The sequence below is a fragment of the Benincasa hispida genome, chromosome 3, assembly GCF_027475165.1.
Source record: "Benincasa hispida cultivar pf3 chromosome 3, pf3_genome.v1.1, whole genome shotgun sequence".
Lineage (NCBI taxonomy): Eukaryota > Viridiplantae > Streptophyta > Magnoliopsida > Cucurbitales > Cucurbitaceae > Benincasa > Benincasa hispida.
Window position 1 is genome coordinate 66,769,308 of NC_143480.1, and position 23,006 is coordinate 66,792,313.

Here is a 23,006-nt window from a genome sequence, read left to right on the forward strand (position 1 = left end):
TGAGTTTTCTCCCCTCTGGTGAAGAGGAACATTTTACTTTAACGTGAAAAAAGAAATATTGGGTATCAAAAAACTAAAACATAACTTTTAAAGCATAATTAGATTTAAATTTTACCATAAATGTAAAAGGGAAAAAACTGAGTTCATCTTTCGTATTTTATTGCTTGTCTTGCTTCAAAGTCCTCGAGGCCAGTTTTGAATATATAATTGAAAGCATTTAAAGTCACAAGACAAGATAGCAAAATGGTTGTGTTTTAATTACATTGAAACTTAGGCTGAAGTTCAAGTTTATTATGAGTTTCAATATTGGTTTATCAAGTCTTTTTAACTTCAGAACCTCTAATTGGTTCTAAAACTTTCAATACTTCCATTTTTTCTTCTTTTCTTTTTCGTTTGAAGAAAAACAATTCATTAAAGCTAAACAAACATACAAGCATAATTTTCACTGATAGAAAAGGAACTCAACTAGGGTAAGATGAAAGTCGACAAGTCTCTAGGTCTTCTATACTCGAAGAAGAAGGTTAAACAACAAAATTAGTAACAACATGTGTCAGAGTGCAAGCAATAAAATTATACGAACGATTATACTCAACTAAAGAGTGAACACCAACTCGACATGCAAAAATCAACAAGGCATCAGCCATGTTTTTTGTTTCTGAGATATCGGTAGATGACTCATTAAGAGGACAAATGATATTTGCATAATCGGATTCCACAATCAAAGAAGACAGTAACTTCCCTCTAAGTTAGGAGAGAAGATAAACCAATTTTGGTAGTCTTACCTTCTAAAGCTTTGATGGACCACCCATAATTAAATTGCTTGTACCTATTGCAGATAGGAGATCCTTGAGAGTCATGAATGACTCACCCTAGATCCTCAATCCTTTTTCGCTACACCAAGAGGTATCAACATTAAGTTTCTAGAATCCACTGGAAGGAGGGGACCACCTTTCCTAACTCACATGGTTCTCGAGGTGATAGGGTGTAGATATACAGTTTTTACCATCTATTTTTGCTTCCCTTTTAAAAGGTCAAAATAGTTACTTTTTTGAAGTTTAAATACCAAAATGAACCAAAGGTGAAAATACAAGAATTGAAATGAACATTTTGAAAGTTTAGAGACCAAAATAAACCAAAGCTGAAAGTATAGGAACTAAATGAACATTTCAAAAATACAGCAACCAAAATAAACAAAAACAAAAAATACAAGGATCAAAGTAGTATTTAAACCTAGTTGATACATCCACTAAATTTTAAGTAAATTGATCATAGTTGTCCTAAATTTTATGTCTAAAATACGTAATGCTGATCTAATAAGTACATAAATTCCACAAAATTTCAAGTTTTATCAATTGATCTATTAAATGGTGCCTTTTAAAATTTAAGGGTCTATATAAAAAGTTGGCTAAATTATAAAATATAACTCCGAGCTATATATTTTGTTTAAAAAATATCCTTAAATTTTTTTTAAAAAAATCAATAATTTCCTTAAACCTTTTTTAAAAAGAAAGTTTTAAAACGTTATTGTCATTACATGAACAAAAATCATTAATACATTGTTTAAAAAATACTCTTGAAGTTTTGAAATTGCATTGTCTCCTTTAACCTTTAAAAAACATGCTCTTACCGTTACTATAGTCCCACCTTTTTTCCTTTTGAAACTATCTTGAGTTAAGAAAGAACCAATTTGAAACGACTTATTGATATCCATATTTTTTCATATTAGACATTGCTCAATTCTTATTCCAATTTTTTTGGCAACCAAATGTAACTCAAAACTTAAGATTAAAACATAAAGTTCTACATAGTTTGAAAATCAAAATCTCCCCTCGGAATTTAAGAAAAATGATGAATCACCAAATATAAAAAGGGTTGACATAGGAATATCATCTTCGACCATGATAATTTTTTTTTGTCTGTCTATATTTTTAAATATCATGTCCATATTTAATATTTAAACTTAATTATAAACATATTTATTAAATAAAATTATTTCCCCATTTAAAATTATGTTTCAAAGTTTTCTATTACACTCAGCACATTTCATTTACATTGTAAATTAACTTAAGATAATTATTCAAAAATGTTACTCTCCTGTTAAAAATTAGGTCTCAAAGTATGCTACCACATCTAAGACATTTCATTTGCATTGTAAATTAACTTAAAACAAAAAATATATAGCTTTAGATATTATTTTCTTTAAATACTTGATTTCATAATAAACATTCTATTAATTGAACTCAATAAAAAATAAATTCAATTCAAATTTAAACTATATCATAAAAACTAAACCATAAAATTTCACTACAGGAAAAGAGACCCATGATAACTTCAAAAACGCTATAGTAGGTTTGTTATAGTGTTTTTTTGCAAAGTCATGACAACCCACGCTGCTAAAAGCATGAGGCATTTTATAACATTTTTAAAATGCTATAAAAAGTCCACCCTTTTTACCACATTTAGTTTCATGCTATTAAATACTTGACTTATAGCATTTTACAAATTATATTTGATATTTGTAACTTGTAAGATAATGTTTTGGAAAAGCTATAGGCACCCACACATAACACAATTGTTACAAAATAAGACCAAGCACTTCCTGTAACAATAAAAGAATAGTAAACAGTAAATCAAGAGATAAAGCACAGGGTTTGGTAACTCAGTTCGACGATAAGTCACCTACATCTGGGGGGCAGTGTACATAGGAAAGATAATCCACTAACATTAATAACTCAAGTGTTTACAACGTAGTACTTATCTATAAAGTAACGACTTTTATAGTGACTCACGTAGAGCCTAACTTAATGAACTAGGCTCCCCCCCTAGATGTGAGGCTCTCTCTCTCAATGAATTTAGGCTCCCTTTAAGTTATAGAATATTAGTGATTGACACTTCGGTACTCCGTAGTGTAAGAGGTACCATCTCTTCTTAAAGTTATCTTTCCAATTGCTTGTCACCTTAGGCTCTCCCTAGGATGGAGAACTCCTTATTAAGCAATAGTTTTAGACTATCCCTAAAATTGAGAATCCCTTCTTTGAGTCTCAAGCTCCCCTTAAGACCGAGAACTTCTCTAAATTAAAGTCTCAAGCTGCCCTTAAGGCTATTGATAGTTTTAGGCTCCCCCTAAAACTAAGAATCTCTTCTCTAAATTAAAGACTCAAATTCCCCCTAATACTATCAGGAACTAGTTGCTTTGAAGAACTTCTTTCATCAAAGATTGCCAGTGGATAGATCAATTCAATTCATGCAACAAGAAGTAAAAAAACGACCACACACAAGATAGAAATTGTCTTCAATATTTTACACTTATCGATCGATGAACTTGAACAGTGGAATACAATGAGTAAATATTAACCACAGATCGACCACCAAGAATAAAGACACTTTCTCATGATGATCAAATGTGACCCACATCTGAAGCATAAATTCTTCTGAATATTCAATGATCACAACAAACCCTAGCAAGGGCACAAAACCTTCAATAAAAAATTCCCTTGGAAAAGGAAAACATCCCCAAAAAGAATTCGACAGGCCATAAAGAAAGAAAGAATCCAGAAAATAAAATTTGCCAAAATTTTCAAATAAGGAAAGTCTTGACCGTAAGAATGACGTTTGTCACAATAATAGCTGGGAAAACTTCTATGACAACATGCAAATGACCAGAACCATAACACACCAACATTAAAAAATATATAACCAATCACAAAACTCTAACAAACTCCCTTTTTGGCTAATATATTTTTTAAGGCAGAACACAGAAGCAAGCACAAGGACATACAAACACAATCTGTAGATGTCCAAAAGAAACCAACAAGAAGTACAGAAGATCACTCAATTTCAAGCAAACCAAAATACAATAGTCCATCAAAACATCATAAGTACAGGCCAAACAAACTAATAAAAACAAATCAGACAGTCAAAGACACACCAACACCACAACTAGTTGCTCTCCCCTTTTTGCCAACAACAATTAATCAAACCATTCTCGAGAGGAAGAAACATCACCAGACTTAGAGACAACCTCCCCCATCACACGAAACACCTCATTAATCTCCACTTGGCGTTCTTGAAGATTTTGAATAAGTTTGACAATATCCTGAGATTCAGAAGACATTAATTGTAAGACACGACGACCAACAGAAGATTCTATTAGAGCCAAACTCGAATCATCCATCTGATCCATAGAATTGAAAGCAGCAATGTCAGCAAAATGGTGGGACTAAAACAACTTATGGTTAAGAAAGATTAGTGAAGAAGAGGCCTCAACAGGTCATGTAATAGAAATAAGATCAAGTTTCTGAGACAAAAAAATATCACAAATCAACCTTGGATAGTAGATAGGTAGCTTGAGAGCTTGAGAGCCTGAATGTGATTCTTTATTTAATTCAGAACAAAAACACTATAGTTAAATTTAGAAAAGGTCCCAATTTGGTATAGTAACGTGGCAAGAGAGATAGAGATCCCAGACTTGTGGGAAGAGGGACACCAGTTGAAGATGCGAATCTTGTGGAGAATAGTATATTTCACATGAAAATGAATGTAGACAGTTGACCCTTTCTTGGCATGGTTGTCCTTGAACCCTCAGTCAACTAAAAAACAAGATCTCATAGATGGACATTGTTTAGATATACTAACAGAATCATTACTGTTTAGAAATTGATTAATGACAGAAGCCAAAAAAAAAAAAAAAAAAAATGAATGTCTTCTAACATGAACTCTTCTATACTTTGGGTTAGATGAGTTGTCGAAATTAGGCGACAAATTGACAATAAATTCTCTAATAATTTGAGGGTAAAATGGCCCTAAATTCAATTTTGTTCCTTGCAGCTCAGCTTTAAGAATGAGCTCCATGATTTCCATGTACTCTTGAGCTCTCGTAAATAGTTTTTTCTCATCCACAATGTTCTTTTTAACAACAAATTTCCATTGGTTGCCGTCTTCCTCTATGTAAAATGAAACATCATTTAAAGGGACAACATGTAAAATAAGAACAACATGCTTTATTCCTTTAGGCTTGGTAGAAGCTCAACTCACTGGAGAACGAGCAACCACGTCATCATCATTAGAACTTCTTTTTAAGCCCCAATCTCTAGAAGACACAGAAACTTCTACAAATTCAAAATTTTCAATAAAGTCCTCTGATGTTTCAGAGGAAGCAACAACATGTTCTTTAATAACATTGTTTCTTTTAGAACTCATTCTAGACAGCAGAGTGTCATCATTAGGACTAGATTCTTCCCTCATAGTCTGATCACCAGACCCATTAGATTCACTATTCACAGACACAGGCTTTTCAGCATTAGCAATATTCAAACTCACTTCTTTCATAGTAGTATCAACAACACTCTGATCAAATATATCAACCTTTTTACTAGACAAAATCTCCATAATCGGGACTGTAGTTGTCTCAGGCATAGGCTGAGTAGTTTCTTTAAGAGGTTCACTAACAATACTAGGCAAACTATCACTCATAGATGGGAAAACAACCACATTCTCAGATTCAACAGTTATAGGATTCCCTTCGACCTCAACATCTTTTGAAACAATACTTTTTACAACATCTTTCAAATGCAGATTGTAATCGTCATCATTTTCAGCAACAAGACTTTTTTCAACATTCTCTCCACAAACATTCTCAATGACGAAAGACACATGTAAATCAACAGTTAGACCATTACAGACAAAAACGCTAACAAACTCCTAATGCTTCGAAGGGGGATCAAAATTCTCATTAACATTATCAAACTCCCGACTCACAACTATAAAATCATGCACATCCTCTTAAGAAATACTAGATGTAGATTTATCCTTTTTAATAACAATTTCATTACTAGGCCCAATTAGATCAGACAAAGTAAGAGCATCAGTATTTACTTGTCCTTTTCCTTTCTTATTCATAGAAACCCGACACTGGAGCGTCTTCATTTTATAGAGGGAGAAGGTACATCGATCCCTTCATGCACAGTAGAGAGACCACACATGCGAACACCATATTTGTTTGTGATAGATGAAGGAGCATCCTTCTTGACTATGGGTTTTCGTTTGGCTTTCTCTTTATATCTCACCCATTTTACTTCTGAAGTCTAAGTACCCTATCTAGTACTCATCATGAGCAACCTTTTGAACTTAGTGCAAAATACAAGAAGTCAAAGATGAATAGTTGAGAGAATCGAACCATGAGCAATTTTGAAAGTCTATCAAAGGAAAACTTCCAACAACAATGATTAAAATAAGATTTGAAATAAATCCCCATTTACTTGAGCGAAAAACCTCAACCATTTTTCTTTAATGAGCAAGAAAACGTGATTAATGGGTTGAGCTTGAAGATTACATTGGCTTAACCTCACAAAAACTGGCCTACATAATTAACTGCTATAAATTAATCGTGCAAAGGCTCAAAGAAGCTCTCAAGGCTTCAAACTGGACAACATCCAAGGCCTTTGCAAAATATCTGCAATTTGATTCTTGGTTCCAATATGGTCTAATACAATATGTTGACTTCTAACTAGCTTACAAATAAAATGATGTCAAATGCCTATATACTTGATTCGACTATGTTGGACCGTATTTTTGGATATATTGATAGCACTCAAGTTGGCACAATAAAGAGTCATAATATCTTGAAAGACATCATATTTTTGTAACATTTGCTTCATCCATAATAACCGTGTGCCACTACTCCCAACAACAATGTATTCAGCTTTTGCTGTCGACAAAGAAATACATTTTTGTTTCTTACTGAACCATGAAATCAAGTTATTCCCTAGGAAAAAACAACCTCCAGAGGTACTCTTTCTGTCTTTAGAGCTTCCCGCCCAATCAGCATCAAAGTAGCCAACAAGGATGCTACTTGTATCAAAAGTATATAATAAGCCATAATCACTGGTGCCATTAATGTATTTGATTATCCTCTTAGCACTAAGCAAGTGACTTGTCTTGGGACAGGACTGATACCTGACACAAACACCAAGAACAAAAGCAATATCTTGTATAATGGTAGTTAGATATAGCAAACTTCTAATAATGCTTCTATACAGAATCTCATCAACTTGAGTTCTTCCTGAATCTTTGGACATTCTGGCATAAGCAGGAGTAGAAGTTCATTTTTTGACAATTATCAAAACATGTTTACTCTAAGAAATAAAAATTCTCTCATTTAGTTGTTTGATTTGAAATCCCAAAAAATAGGATAGTTCTCCTACCATACTCATTTCAAACTCATTTTTGTTAGAGGGATGCCTTTTACTAACATCAACAACTTCTAATAGTTGCTCACCGTTTTCAACTTGCTGTTTACGGTTCATGTCAGAGGGCATGTTATTAACATCGTTAATGACAAGGGGAGACATACTATTTTCTTCTTCACCAGGCACAGGAGTTGGCAAATCAGCAAAGTCATCATTCAAAACATTTATTGATTCCATCACACATTGAGTTTATTTGTTGTACACATGGTAGGCTCGACTATTGGTAGTAGAATACACAAGAAAAATACCTTCATCTGATTTTGAGTCCCATTTCCTCTATACTTTCCATCCACCAAGATATAACAAGTATTGTCGAATACATGAAAATTTGACATTTGATTTTCTCCCCTCATATTTCATAACTAGTGTTGGAGGAACATGGACGTAAAATAACCCTATTGTGAATGTGACAAGTTGTGTTAACAGCTTCAACTTAGAAGTGAAGAGGCAACTACTTCACATGTAACATGGCTTTAGCTATTTTTTGAAGGGTACAAATTCTTTCTTTCTACCAACCCGTTTTGTTGAAGAGTAACAGAAGCAAAAATTTCATGATGTATACCTGTTGAATTACATAAATATGCAAAGTGAGAATTATCAAATTCCTTGCCATGGTCGCTCCTGTTATCTGAACAATATTCACATTTTTTTCTCATTGCAATTGAAGACGGGGAGTTTGAAACATAGTAAAAGTTTTAGATTTGTCACGAAGGAAACGTACCCAAGTGTATCTAAAGAAATAGTCAAAACAAACCAGAACATACCTCTTTCCACTTACGCTTTCAGATTTCATAGGACCCATTAAATCAAGGTGTAAAAGTTTTAAAACACGACTTGTGACAGGGTGAAGAGTTTCTTTATGAGAGACATATGTTTGTTTTCCTACTTGACAATCTCCATAAACAGGACCATTAACAATTTGCAAAAAAGGAACACTTGTGATGGCATTCTTGGCGATAGCCTTTTGAATAATTTTCATGCTTACATGCCCTAATCGTTCATGCCACAAGTTTGTCTCATCTTGACGAGATAGAATGCAGACCTGCAAAGAGTCATTAGAAGACCATAGATAATAATTATTGGATGAGTGAGTACCTCTCATAACAAGAGCCTTGACATTGTCTATGACAATACATCGATCTTTAGTGAAATTCACATTCAAGCCTTGATCACACAACTGACTAATACTAATCAGATTCGTTGTGAGGCCTTCAACCAACATCAAATCATTCAGATGGGGAAGATCGAGGTAGTTAAGTTACCCTTTCCTATTATTTTTCCTATAGCATCATCTTAAAAAATGATGTGCTCCGAGTTTACAGCTTTTAGATAAGAAATATAATTTTTCTCTCTATCATATCCCTTGAGCTACCACTATCAAAACCAGTCACCCATGGCAGAAGATCTGAAGGATGTTAAGACACATTGCATTTATTCTGTGCATTTTTAACCCTCCATTCTTGTTTGAATCGGGGCTTCTTTTACAAATTGTCTCTCAACTTATGAGTGACATTGGTTGTACGAGCAAAAGCATGAGGAAAACCATGTAGCAAATAGCAAAAAGATCATTTATAACCCCCACTTACCACAATAATGACAGATATATCTATGGTTGAAGAATATACTACTCTGTGAATTCAAATTACTGGAGGAGGCTCTCAAAAAGTTATAAGATCCAGGATCCTGAGCTTTTACAAACTTTATTTTTTTTGCTTTCCTTTATATTGAGATTGTTGATTTTGCTTGTTCCCTCTTTTAGTCAACCCAAGACCAAAAATGTCTCCTGTAGCTTTTCCTTTAGCTAGGATTTTGTCTATAATCCCAGTGCTTGAATTTAATATTCTCACATTCTTACAAATAGACTCCTTCTTAGCTTTGACATGGTTCAACTCACGCTTCAAGTCAACTATGGCAGATGATAACTTGTAGAAGTATAAGTTATTGTTCTCTTAAAGTTGCAATAGTTAGGATTAAAATGATGTAAATGCATTCATAATAAAGGAAAAACACATGAAATTGCATATATGTAATAAACTCATGCAAACGTATCATTTAAGTAGAAATTGCATCGCTAACGCACTTTAATGCATGAATTAAGAGAATTTATTAAGGGTTATAGACAAAGCCAATGCAAAGAGCATGCGTCCAGCTAATCCGATGCATGGTAGATACATTTGGCTTGTGAAATTAACATCAAATCACAACTTGCAAGCATGGGCAACTGACAGATGGCGTTTGGACAAGGCAAACTTGCAGGCGGCTAACTCAGGGTATGGAATTTAATGCAATCACATCACCAAGTGGTCGAGTATATTGCTTATATAAAAAGAAGCTGCTATAGAAGTAGAAGGTTAAACACTTAGAAATCATCTCTTTCATCCCTTCTATGTAGGTGTCAATGGCAAGCACAAAAATGAGCCAAAGAGAACAAGAGATTAAACCCCGCGGCTTGACTCTTCTCCCTTACTTAGCATTTTCATTCATTGTCTTACTTGATTGAACTGGGATTCTTTGTAACAAAACATATTTCTTTAGTTCAATCTCCATTTCACTATTTTCACATTTCCATCTATTAGATTACTAAGTTGTTTGTGTTTGTGAAGTTTACTTGCTTGATATTTGCACAAAGTATATTGCTTGAATCTACCTAATCAGTCAATTGAAGTAAAAACACTTAGTTACTCGAGAGAGTAAGTGTTTGTGGAACTCATCAAGCTAGGGCATTGAGTAATTTTAGAGATAAAGTTATTCATGTCATGTCTGTTCATTTTGACTAACGTATGCATCTTAGAGATAAGATAAATGTGGCATTTACATCGAGAGGTGTTAAGCGTAAACTAGAAAACAAACTCTAAATGTATCGCACACATACACTTAGATTCTAGCAGGCATCTTTACCATCTTCAGCTCATTTTCACTGTTCTTACATATCTTGTTGTTATAACTAAAGGGAATGAACGCATACCATCTAATACCTGATCCATTCATCCATGTATCATCTTCTTCTTTATCTGAACTCCTACTTCTTCTTGCAAGGGTGCTAAGTTAGTTTAGTGTACATAACCAACGCATACATTTAATTAGTAAACCACTGCAAGCAAATCAGTAGACCATCTTGCGTTAGTGTATACTAGACTCCTTGTGTTCAACACTATGCTTACTAAGACACTTAAGTTAGATTTATACTTGTGCCTAGCTTAAGAAAACTTGTATACCATGGCAATGTGTGCTTGAACATTAAATTTAGAAAACTTGTATGCAACTGGTTCTTCATCCTCTGTGAAACTTTCTAGAAAAATTCCCTTTCTCCTTCACCAAAATTAAAAAGGCAAGCTCATACCTCTTCCTTGATGCTCACCTTGAGAATAGTGAGGAAGTTTTGTGGTGGTGTCCAAGAATCACTATGTTCTTGCTCTGTTTGTGGTTGAAGTGTCTGAGAGAAGGATAAGAGATTATGACCACCGGAGAAGAATATGTGAAGATTGAGTATCCTTAAGGGTATGTTGTATCTCTTTCCCTTTCCTCTATGTGAATTAAGAAAGCATGCTTAGTTTGCTGTTTATTCTCTGTATTGTTCTTCTCTATATTTTAAATAGTTCCAAAAACGAATTTATTAACACAAGCGATCATTCGCTTCTGCTACAGGAATTCAATTCCTTCATGTTCATGATCAAATTTCAACACCCCCAAATGTCATCTTCATATTCGCTTGATAATTTCAACTTTCTCTTCTTTTCTCTTTGTGATCTTATTTTGATCTTCCAACAAGAAAACGACTTGTGTTGGCAGTCTTCGGCATGCGTGATGGGCTTCTGACGAGTGGAGACGGTGAGGAAATTCTGATGATTCAAATTCACTATTGTTATACAAGTTCATCGGAGAATGGGAGAGAAAAAATGAGTGGTAAAAGGACGATGGAAAGAAGGGGAGGAGGGAGAGGAGAATGATGGAAGATGAGAGGAGAGAGAAATTGTTCTTTATTTTTAAATTTAAATTTGTCATTTTTAGTATTTAAAATAACAAAAATATACCTAATAAATGTCAAAAATGATAATAGGTACCTTTTAAACCTATTTTGTAAAAATGAATGACTAAAATGGTCAAATTGAAACTTTAGGGACCAATTGCACATATATCTAAAAACCGAGGGACTAAAAATGTAGTTTGCCCTTATTGATTTGTTTTCTACAATGGGTGAATCTTTTGGTTATGATATTATTTCTTCTTTGCTATTTGATGGTCCTTTAATCTCCTCATTGCTATTATTTTCAACATATTATTCTGTGTGTTCTTGGTTTTCTATTTCCTCCATAGTCTCATCTTGTGTTACTTTCATGTTATAATGATTTAATTTGAACATAATTATAGCCTAATTTTATTATTACATACATTTTTCTCTTCAATATCTTCTTTATGTTTGTCGGTATCACTTACTCTTGTCTTTCTTTTACCATTTGTTGGCCCTTTTACATTCTGCTAAACAATGTAGACGTGATTTCAAGGCATCTAGTTAACTGTTCTATGAAGAAACATGAAACTTCAAATACCTTCGAATTTGTTTTTATCCTTTTAGGTTGCTTCGCTTACATCAAGGGTCATTTCAATCCTTTCTCTTTTATTAGGTTGTCTTTTTGGGTTGATTCTTTCAACTGAAAGACATGCCATTGTGTTATTTGTTCTCTACATCAATGCAAACAATTAATTTATAGTTCTATATAACTTATAGCTAAATAAGTACACTTTGGTTATATAAAATTGCTCCTATAATCTATCGCATATAATATACATAAAACAACATTCTTATTGAAAAGACGAATGTACCTCCTCGTCACTACTTCAAGAGTGTAATGACTCGATTTTTCTAGGCTTTCTTCCAATTATCCCCGTCGGCTGCAACATGCAATCAATCACTACTTCTCATATTCGTTTTTGCCTTCTCTTTTACCATCCCTTTTAATAACATGAACAAGATATCGGTTTTAAAATCAATTCAATTTCGATTTTTAATGCCTTAAAAATTGGATTGGATCTATTTTTTAAAAAAAAGTAAAATAAATATTTTGTATTTTGAATATAAATAATCTCGAGTGTATATTTAAGGAGAAGAGTATGTATGTCGAATCTTTGTTGTAGTGCTCTTTCAAATTTTGTTGATTTTAAGAGCAGAGACTTGTCATCGAAAGCCTAATCCGTACATTTGTTGAGTTTGAAGACTGTATATCTGCATATTTTTGTCAGAAAGAACGACTGGAGCAACTCCTATCGACGACTGCTTCTCGGGTCCTGATGGTTTCGTTCGAATCTTCTAAGTATTTGTCAATTTCTTGTGGTTTCTTCAGAACGAATGACCAAAGCACCTCCTATGGAGCATAACCCTGGAGATAGAAGGATGAGAAAGAGGAAGAGTTTTGGTGGGAAGAGGAAGAGTTTTTGTCTATTCTTTTAATGTGGGAAGTGACAAGTTAAAAAATAGGGTTGTATTTTGGGAAAATAAATCGCATGCATGCGAGAGAATTCTAGGTGTTTAGTCTTTTGCATCTTCTTCTCCTTTTTCTCTTTTTTTTTTGTTCGGGACTAGCATAATTTTAAGTTTGAGATGGTGAAAAGAACTTGAAAAGTGCTTGAATTGCTTTCAATTTGAATATGATTGGATTTAAGGATGTTTGCTAGTGATGGTCAAGAGTTGAACAAAATAGTGGAATTTAGAGTTCAACAAAATGGCCCCTCCGTGCTCAATAAAGATACTTGAGGGCTATTTCCACAAATATAAGGAGAGAAGATGCTAAAAATATTGAAGGAGCGTTGCACCATGCTTCCTTGGTGCTAAGGAGCACACTGTTAACCCGAGAGCAAGTTTTTGAGTAACTCCACGATGCTAAGAAGTATGTTTGTAGAACAGTATCGCAACGCTTTGCAAGAGTACCGCAGTGTGCCAATGTAAGTTTTAGTTATGAAATATGGTTTGCCTGCCATTTCACCTACCGAATTTCATACGTCTAGTGAGCATTTTGGCCACAGAGGAAGGTGCAAAAAGGAGAGAGTGCTTGGAGGCCGATCATCCATTCGAAAGTTCAAATCAAGGACTTGCTGACATTCTTCAACAGGGACATACTGTGATATTAGTTTCCCCTTGTTCTTTTAAACTTTATGTTTAATAACATTTTTTAGTGTCAGAAATTGAATGTATTGCCATATTTCCTAACTGGATTTCAAAAGATTAAGAATCAATTAAAATTACATGAGAAAAAAATCATTTTTTGAGACTAATAAAAAATTTAGTTTCTAGATTCAAAAACATCAATGAAAACAACCATAGAACATATGCACAACTTAAAGAAAATTAAGCATTGCAATCAATACCCTAGACTGTTTTTATTATTGAAATTCAATCTCTTAAGTTTTAATTAGTTTGAATTGATAGCACCCTGAAATAAAACCAAAGACAATTCTAAGATAGCTAAAGTAATATGTAAGTTTGATCTGAGAACAATATTCAAATATTTTACAGTATAGGATTAATGGTAACAAACTCCAAAATACAAAGACAAAAATAACATTAACCTTTCTATATATTTTTTTAGCACAGGTCAAATATGCTAGTATTTGACACACCTATAACGTTAACAAGTGCCCGATAAACTTAAACTAAGGCCAAAATGAGCATATCTGGACTACCATAGTCTTTATACTATTAATCCAAGTCAGAGGTTCAATTCACTCACCCCGCATAAACAAGGGAAAAAAAAACCTATCCTAGGAATCTGAAGTATATGTACTTATTAAAAGACCTTTCAACTAGCATTCAACTCAAATACAGCCATGCATGACAAAAGTAACACAAAATCATTCCTTCACATTCATTAAGCAATAAGTAAAAAACCACAAATTCTCATCAAAACTCAATTAAATTACCTCATCTAGTTCACACATTCAGCCCCAGAATCAAAGGTCTAGGAGCAAACTAGTTACTAAAATCCACACTTGAAAAGAGGAAAAAACATGATGGCATTTTCCATTAACGTAACCTTCTAGCTTCCCTCTCGGACTCAAGTAGGGTAAGAATATCGCCTTCCCTGACTGGTCCCTTGACATTCCTCATAATATAACGATTCTGATCATCCAGAAACTTGACTCTCACTTGAGTCACCTGCCCTCTTGATCCAGTTCTACCCATTACTTTCACCACCACAGCATGTTTGATCTGTGATTCCATTCCTACACAAACAAACCAAACGATAAAAACCAATCTTACAATTAGATTGAACCTTGTTCCATTAATGAGCCTCCTTGAAGGTGTGTTTTGATTATAAGATAACCATTTCAGTAAACAGCGTCTATTGAAAATCACTTGATATTTGGTATTAAAGTCTTAGGCCTTAAAAGTGCTATTAAAGTTCTATTTATAATATATATTCAACCAATACTACAAGAGACATCTCTCTAACTCTACTACATTGAGTGGTCGAAGTGATCAACATAGCTTAAACACATCTTTTTGAGCACACTAATTTTTCAATGGCTTATATGATTAACCGGTCAACCCAAGGTGGTTTCTTTCAAGTATTCCTTGATGATCATTTTAGCCAAAAGTGCTTCAAGAGCGAATCCTCCCAAAAAATAATAATAATAATGACTAATATTTGTAAATCACTCCAAGACATAATATATGGGCATGCTCGAGAGTGATTCTCAAATAGTTAAACTCCCTTATTTTTCTTTTTATCAAAATCACTCCCAAACATATATCTAATCATTCAAAATCAACTTTACTGGTATATTCATGTTCAACACCAAACAATCATACACTAAGACTCCGTTTGATAACCCTCTGGTTTTTAGTTTTTGCTTTTTGAAAATTAAGCTATTTCCTTTCGGAAGGGAAATTGGAACTGTATAAGCGGTAGATGGTGATGGTTTGTTTGAGAACTGAGCACTTTTTCTATCATTTAAAAACTCTTCCTACACGTACCTAGACATGTTTGATAGTGATTTTACAATCGACAATAAAACTAAATCGGAGAAACAAAATCATGAATGCAACGATAACAGGGCAACAAAAGTTGGAAAACTGGAACATTTCGTCCACAATCAGGAAGAAAAATCAAGAAACTCAAATTCATGGGAAATTAAAGAAAAGAAAGAAGCAGAGAGATGAGAATTTAGAGAGAAAACCTGAGAGCAAGGAAGAAGATTGACGAATAAGATTGTGCGGCAATGGGAGAGGGATTGGCTCGGCTAGGGTTTATGTTTCTAATAATTTCCCTTTCTTTCAATTTATTTTTATTCATTTTTATTTTATAAATAAAGTGGATTGGGCCTTGTGGGGGATGGGTGAGTGGGCTGGAATGGGCCACTCAGGAATGGGGAATTTTCAGTAAAATTTTAAAATTTTAAAAACAAAAGGAATAAAAGCGAAAAAAACAATGTCAAACATAAATTCTGAATTAGAACTCAAAAGAAAAAATAAATTATGAATGGAGTAGACAAATCCCACCTCTCCTCCCCTCAAATAGTCATATCCATCCGTCTAATCCTTATCTAGGTCAACTCATTTTCGTTTAATCAATGTGGAACTTTAATCTCATTCCCAACAATCCTCCGAATGAAGGACTATTGAGCCTCCCCTAGAATAGTCATCCATCGCGGCTATGATACCAAATGTTAGAAACAATAACTCTCCCCACAAAAGTACGATATTATAAACCCTCATGGCTTTACTTTTGGTTTCACCCAAAATGTTTCATATCATTGTATATAGTTGTTCTTACTTATATACCTATGATCATCTATTTATCTAACAGATATGAGACTTTGATCACGTTCTCAATTAAATTGAGATTACTCTATTGAAATTAACACATATATAGAGTTCTAATCCTGACGAAAAAATTGTGAAGTCAATAGAGAGTGAAAAATTGTAAATCCAAAAATAAACATCTTACTCAGATTCTCCAATATAGTCATGCAATCATAACTTGAATAATGTGTATAAGACAAACAATTCTAGTCATTGTATAAGAGACACACAATTCCAGTCATTGGAAAATTGTGAATTCAAGGGTGAGAAAATAAAGTGCATTTAGAAGAAAAAATTGTGAGCATGATTCTCCAAAATTTCAAAGGTACAAAGGGTCCATTCTCCAAAATCTGGTATCTAGTGTCATTTTTTGAAATTATTTTAATATATATATTTCTATCTAAAGGATGCTACACCTCTCATTGAAGACACAATTTCTTCCCATTTTTTATGCATTTTTTAGTTTCTTGGTTTGTTGGCTTTGGCCAATTTTTATAGTATGAGTTGTTGTAACAACATTGGTCCATCCTTTTTTCGAAAGTCATGGGTTGTAACAACCCAATTCACCTTGACAAAGTAGTTCAAAGTTGATGCATAATGTTCTTTATTTAAGATTAAGCTACTATGATGTTCTTGTCACTCCCTATTATTTCTATTTGTCATTGTTATGCATTGTTTTAGATTTTTTTTTTTTTTTAATTTCCAACGAGCTGAATTTTGTGTACTCATTCTGTTTACAATAATTGAATTAAAAAGAAAATGTTACACCTTGTGTGTTGGTAACATTTGCTTAAGTCTGGTTGATATTATTAAGGTCGTGTCTGCATTTGTTCTTGCTGAGTAAAGGTTGTTATCGGGAAATACTGTCTCTGCAAAATACTTTCCTTATGTGAAATAGTCTTTCTGTAGTATTCTTGCAGATCATTTCCTTCTCTGTGTGCAACTTTTTTTTTTGGAAGGTAGAGTTGCTCTTTCTTGTATCCGCTATGCTTATTTAAGGATGTTGAGTCATGGTTTTAGGGTTGGCCATGCTGATGAAAGTTTTGTAGTGTCGTTTGTCTTGTGAAGTTCTTTGGTCACAAATGTGTTTCTTGTCAATCTTCAAACTCATTGAAGTTTGTGTTGCTATGAGGTTGGAGACACACTTCAAACCGTTTGTGTGCTTCATCAGGTTACTTCTTGATAAGGGATTCTCAAGCTTATGGGGAGTCTAAGCTAAACGAATGAAGTGACCTTTGCTCGATAGGGAAAGATAAAGTGAAAGTGAAAGTGAAAGTGAAGTGATCTTTGCCCAATAGGAAAAGATCTTTTTGCTAGCTAAACGAGTGAAGTGATCTCACGACTTAAGGTGAGCTTAAGTCTAGCCGAGAAAGAGTCTCAGCCTTAGAGGGAGCCTAAAGACATTATTCGCTAATATCATTGCTTAAGAGGCAACCTAAGTATCTGAGAGAGGAAGTCTCACATTTAAAAGGAGCCTAAGTAAACAATTGAGTGATTAAGCTCTACAGAGAACATCGTATTTGTGTTGTCAATACAGATAAGTACTATGTTGTAATTGTTTATTATTCATATTAGTAAAATTATCTTTCCTAGGCATCCTACCCCCGAGACATAAGTGTTATTCACCAAACTAGGTCAACAATCTCTATTTTTACTTGTTATATATTTTGTGTGTCGGGGTTGAGGCCTAAATCTCGTGGTTTTGTAGTTTGTAAATTATTTATACACTAATTATTTATTCAAATCTAATAAAGTAAGATCCTACGTTATCTAATGTAACTTAAACATGTATGTGGTTGACATACGAATGGATTATATTTAAGTAATAACCTGAATGATCTGTAGTTTATGAATAAGGTTGGGTACCTTATCCTGGTGACACTACAGACACGACTCACTTTGTAATTATTGCAATTGTTATAAAGTGTTACAAATGATCTAATCCTGATCATTCATGTGGAGAATGTGAGTGTGGGTATCCTGTACAAAGAGTTTGTATAAAACTGGATCACGAAATGATTAGTCTCTTTTTATAACACTGTTACTTGAAGAGACTTATATTTCACTAAGATGACCATAGGTAACTTGACCTTAATCCTGAATGTGTCGTAAACTCCTACTTATGAGAGTGGTCCTTTGATCTGTATGGGTGAGAGTGGTCAATTTCGCTTACTTAATATGCCTACTATTTTGGGGATTCGTCCGAGTGGGGAGCTAGGAATACATCTACACAAGACGAAATTCACGCATTCTCAATCATATGGTAAGTAGATGAATTGTGCTCCCTTCAGGGTTGATTTCGGATCTTGAACAATGAGGCGTCTCACTCTCCCACTGACCAAAGAAGGGTCTAGTTTATAGTTAAACTATAACTAATTATTCATTAGAGAAATTAGTGATACTTAAAGAGTTAGATGTAATTATAGGGGTAAAACGGTAATTTGACACAGCAATAGTTACGAGCAATTTGTGAAGAGTCAACTTACTTGATTGGTTATATCCATGGACACAAAAATATATCTACAGTGTGAAGTTCTCGGTCTTTAATGGAGCAACCGATAGTTAATGAATGTTGATTAATTTAATTAAAGAGTTGAATTAATTAATCTCATATTATTTGAACTTTTAATCTATAGGTCCATCAGGTCTCTTTGCTAGCTCAATAATGGTTAAATAAGATGAGATGCAACTAATATAATATATATGGATACATTATAATATAAAGTTTGACAAGAGAGATAAATATTTGAATATGATTCAAATATTAATTATATGAATGAGATTCATATAAAACTATTGATTAAAACTAATATGAAAATGATTCATATTAAAATTATAGGTTACGTGAAAGAATATAAAGTTATATTATATTATATATGATATAATATAAACTATAGGTTATATTATACCTATAAATTTGATTTAATTATATTCATTTTAATATAATTAAACTTAGAACATGATGAAGGAAGTTATGAAAATAACTCCCCCATTCTCTTGAGATAACAATAACACAGAAGAGGTATTGTACACATGATGTGAAATTCACAGTGGTGTGAAATCCTTGTAATTCTTCTTCCTCTCATAGATCTCTCTCAAGAAAACTTCCTTCCAATTTCCTCGCCAAAAATTCAATAAACGAGTCCACAACTTCTTCTTGGTTCTTACCTTGAGAATAGCCAAGGATGGCTTTGGTGGTGGTGTCCAAGAGAAATCCTGTAAATTGTTATGCTCGTGAAGAGGAGAAGAGTTTGTGATCTTTGGAGAGGAGAACATGAAGAAGTGTTTTTTATCAAGGGTAAGTTTCTCATCTTCACTTTTCTCTTGGTACTTTTTTTATTGTCAACATGCTTAAAGTTATTTAGCGTTTTGTGTTTCCTCTGTTTTTTTATTTTGTTCCCAAAAGAATTCACTGACACAAAGGCGATCACTCACTTCTGCATTGGGATTCGAACCCTTCACTATGGAATGTTGTGACATTGCTCATAACAATGTTCAACGTGCGATAGGTACTTCCATACAATTTTCAGAAAATTTTCATTTAAATTAGACAAATTATAAGAAATATCTGCAAACAAGGCACGAAAATGAGAAATACCCATTTTACAAGTTATATTGCAAAAATGGCTAACTGATTTGAATCTGAGGAGAGTGAAGACTTTAATTTTCGATTATAATCCTAGTATATCTGTGTAAGTACAGTCTAAGTCATCCCAACTGATTTTTAGGTTTTACTTTCTTTTATAAATAAAAAATCATATTTTGGCGAATAAATCATTATTATTTTGTTTTTTTAGTTGTTGTTTCTTTTTTTTTTTAAAAAAAAATCATTTTTCGTATAGATTCTATTGTGTATAATTCATGTATCCCATTTTTGCCCTTGGTATATCTTAATATTTACAGCTAAATATATATTTTGCTACTAAATAATCATTATTTTATTTTTTAAAAGTTGTTATTAAGAAAAAATCGCTTGGATTCTATTGTGTATAATTCATGTGTCTCATTTAGATGTAGTATACCTTAATATTTATGGATGAATCCTCTTAAACAAGAAATTATATTTTTGTTTTTAAGATGTTAGGATATATATAGCGAAAGAAAAATGAAAGTTTGGTAAATATTTGAAACATAAAAATGGATTTAATTGTGTAGATTGAATTCATTATTTAGAAACTTTCAAATTGTATTAAACTGCAAATTAAAATGAAATTTAATGTATAAAATTAACATCTACGAAAGTTAAATTTGTAGTTTCTTCAATTTGAACAAGTTATGTTTGATTTTTGTCAAGTAACAACTCAATTAAGTTAAATTTGACAAATGTTTCAGCATTTATATTAATTTTATTTTATTTTATTTTGTAGTTTGGAGAGTTACTAAGTTGCTAGCCTATAAATAACAATTTGGTTATTCTTTTGTAGCATCCCATTCAAAATTGAAGAATTCTCTCATTTCTTTCTTTATTTTGATATTGTCTTGAGTTGAGAGCAAGTATCCAAGAGTCTTGTCAGATCCAAATAGTTCAAGGTTGCAGTTCTACTAGAGTTAATCGTTGTATTCTGTTGAGATAATCGTTGTAGTCTACTTGCGACCCATGCAGAGCGAATAATTGTCTTTAGGACAACGATTACTTTTTAAGTCTCCAAAAGTTTTCAGATTCTTTAAAGTCTTTGATTATTCCCATATTTAAGTATTGTTACGTCATTTGGCTTATGTTTGGGTTTGAATATTATACATTGAGTGTATTGTTTCTAGTTGAGGTGTAATCAATTTGCTAGTAAATTTAGTTCATATATGTTCATTTCCCCCCAACATAGGATACTAATAAGATACACGTGCGACAAGTGTAGAATTTTATAGTTTTAATTTAAAGTATAAAATTATAGTTTTTTTCTTACAACAAGGGAAGAAGAGAAATGAAACCTTTGACTTGAGATTTATAGTGTTTCTTGCCATATGAATGTAAATATACAAAATTTTATTTCTAATCGTAGCAAAATATTTCCTGCAATATGAATTTATATCATTTTTCAATTGACATAAAAATCACACAAGTTTTTCTGGAAGAAACTCTAACTAGAGACAATCGTGAGCGGAAACAAGATCGACCTAATTTCCATTTTTTATTGAATATAAGTTTTACAATAAAAACAAGAACAAGATATATATTTACATAAATTTAGCATGCTTTAAATAAAAGAAAACTTAAGGTTTCAAAAACTCTTACTTTTGAATAACACTTTCTTCAAGAATCCCTCGAACAAAACACGAACAAATCTCCTTCTACATGCAGATCTCTTTCTTCAAAAGGGACACCACCACTTGAGAAGCCTCTGTATTCACTTGGGACAAAGGATTCAAGCAAAAGTTATGGCATTTGCTTGAATCATTGGAAGAGGAAAGGAGATGGAGAGGAGGAAAGGAGGAGAAGAACTTTTCTTCTCTTTTTCAGTGAGAACTCTTCTTAGAGATAATCGAGGAAGAAGATGAATCTCCAACTACATCAATCTTTCACAACCCAAGTAAATTAACTAAAAGAAATGAGGTGTGGGAGTTGTAACTCCATCTCTTTAATTAATTTCAATTAAATTAATAATATATATATATATATATATATATTACTTTATTATAAATATACACTATATGTTATATCAAATATAACATATAGTCTTAGTTTTATATTGTATCAAATACAACATAACCCATAGATTTTATTTTCTATCAACAATACGTGTCATTTAATATAAATAATTTATATTAAATTCAGTTATATAAATCTCATCCCTATAATTGATATTTGGATTATATCCAAATATTTAATTCCTCTCAATATAAATCATACTTATATTAAATTTAATTACATGAATTTCATTCATTTAATTAGTTTTGAATCATATTCAAATTCTTCTCATATTACCTTAAATTATAATGTATCAAATACATTATATTAATTATATCACATATATAATCAATTTAATTAATTATATCATATATAATTAATTTCCTCAATTAATTTGAACACTTCAAATTAATCCAAAATTAATTATGAATTAAATCCCTGTTGAGCTACAGAGGGGACCTCATGGACCTGTAGATTGAAACTCCAACAGTACTTGGATAATTAATTAACTGTCGATCATTCCACTAAAGACCGACAGCTGCATTCTTCGCACTACAGATAAATTTCTATGTCCATAGGATATAACCAATCAATAGTGCGATGACCCTTCACAAATTGCTCGTAAGTACAGCTGGGCCAAAATTACCATTTTACCCCTGTAGTTACATCTAATTCCTTAAGTACCACCGATCCCTCTAATGAACAATAAATCATAGTCCAACTATGATCAAGTCCCTTTCGGGCCAGGAAAGGGTGTAGCCACTATTTTTAAGTCCTGGAATCAGCCCTTAAAGGAGCAATTTATCTATTTGCTCCTACATCAGGGAAGGAGTGAATTCTGTCTCGTGTAGTTGTGTTCCCAAATCCCCAGTCAGACGAATCCCCAAAATGGTAGGCTTGTTGAGTTGGCAATCTGGCCATTCTCACCCATACAAATCAAAGGACCGCCTTCATGAGTAGGAGTTCACAACTCACTCAGAATTCAAGTCATGTCACCCATGTTCATCCTAATGAAATGTAAGTCTCTATTATTAACGGCGTTATATAGAGTGACTAATCATTTCGTGGTCCGGTCTTATACAAACTCTTTGTATAGGATAGTCTCGCTCACATGCCTCCACGTGAATGATCAAGATCAAATCATTTGTGGCACTTTACAATACTTGTAACACCTACAAAGTAGGTTGTATCCATAGTGTCACAAGGATAAGGTGCACAGGCTTATCCATCTACTACAGACCGCTTAGGTTATTATTTAAACAAGATTCACTTGTATGTCTCTACATACTTGTTTAAATTAATGAAACAACCTCATATCTTAGTTTATTGGATTGAGTAT

General features: G+C 32.9%; 1 protein-coding gene across 1 annotated transcript; it reads right to left on the reverse strand.

Annotated features, from left to right (window-relative positions):
• Positions 1-14,080: 14,080 nt before the first annotated feature.
• LOC120072675 (small ribosomal subunit protein eS28z/eS28y) lies at positions 14,081-15,531 on the reverse strand. The gene is made up of 2 exons (XM_039025116.2): positions 15,420-15,531; positions 14,081-14,462 (listed from the first exon to the last, which is right to left on the reverse strand). The coding sequence occupies exon 2, from the start codon at positions 14,458-14,460 to the stop codon at positions 14,263-14,265; it is 198 nt and encodes a 65-aa protein (XP_038881044.1). The 5' UTR covers positions 14,461-14,462; positions 15,420-15,531; the 3' UTR covers positions 14,081-14,262.
• Between the last annotated feature and the right edge of the window lie 7,475 nt (positions 15,532-23,006).

Coding starts and splice junctions, on each gene's coding strand:
- LOC120072675 (XM_039025116.2), bottom strand. CDS start 14,460: ATGGAATCACAGATCAAACATGCTGTGGTGGTGAAAGTAATGGGTAGA.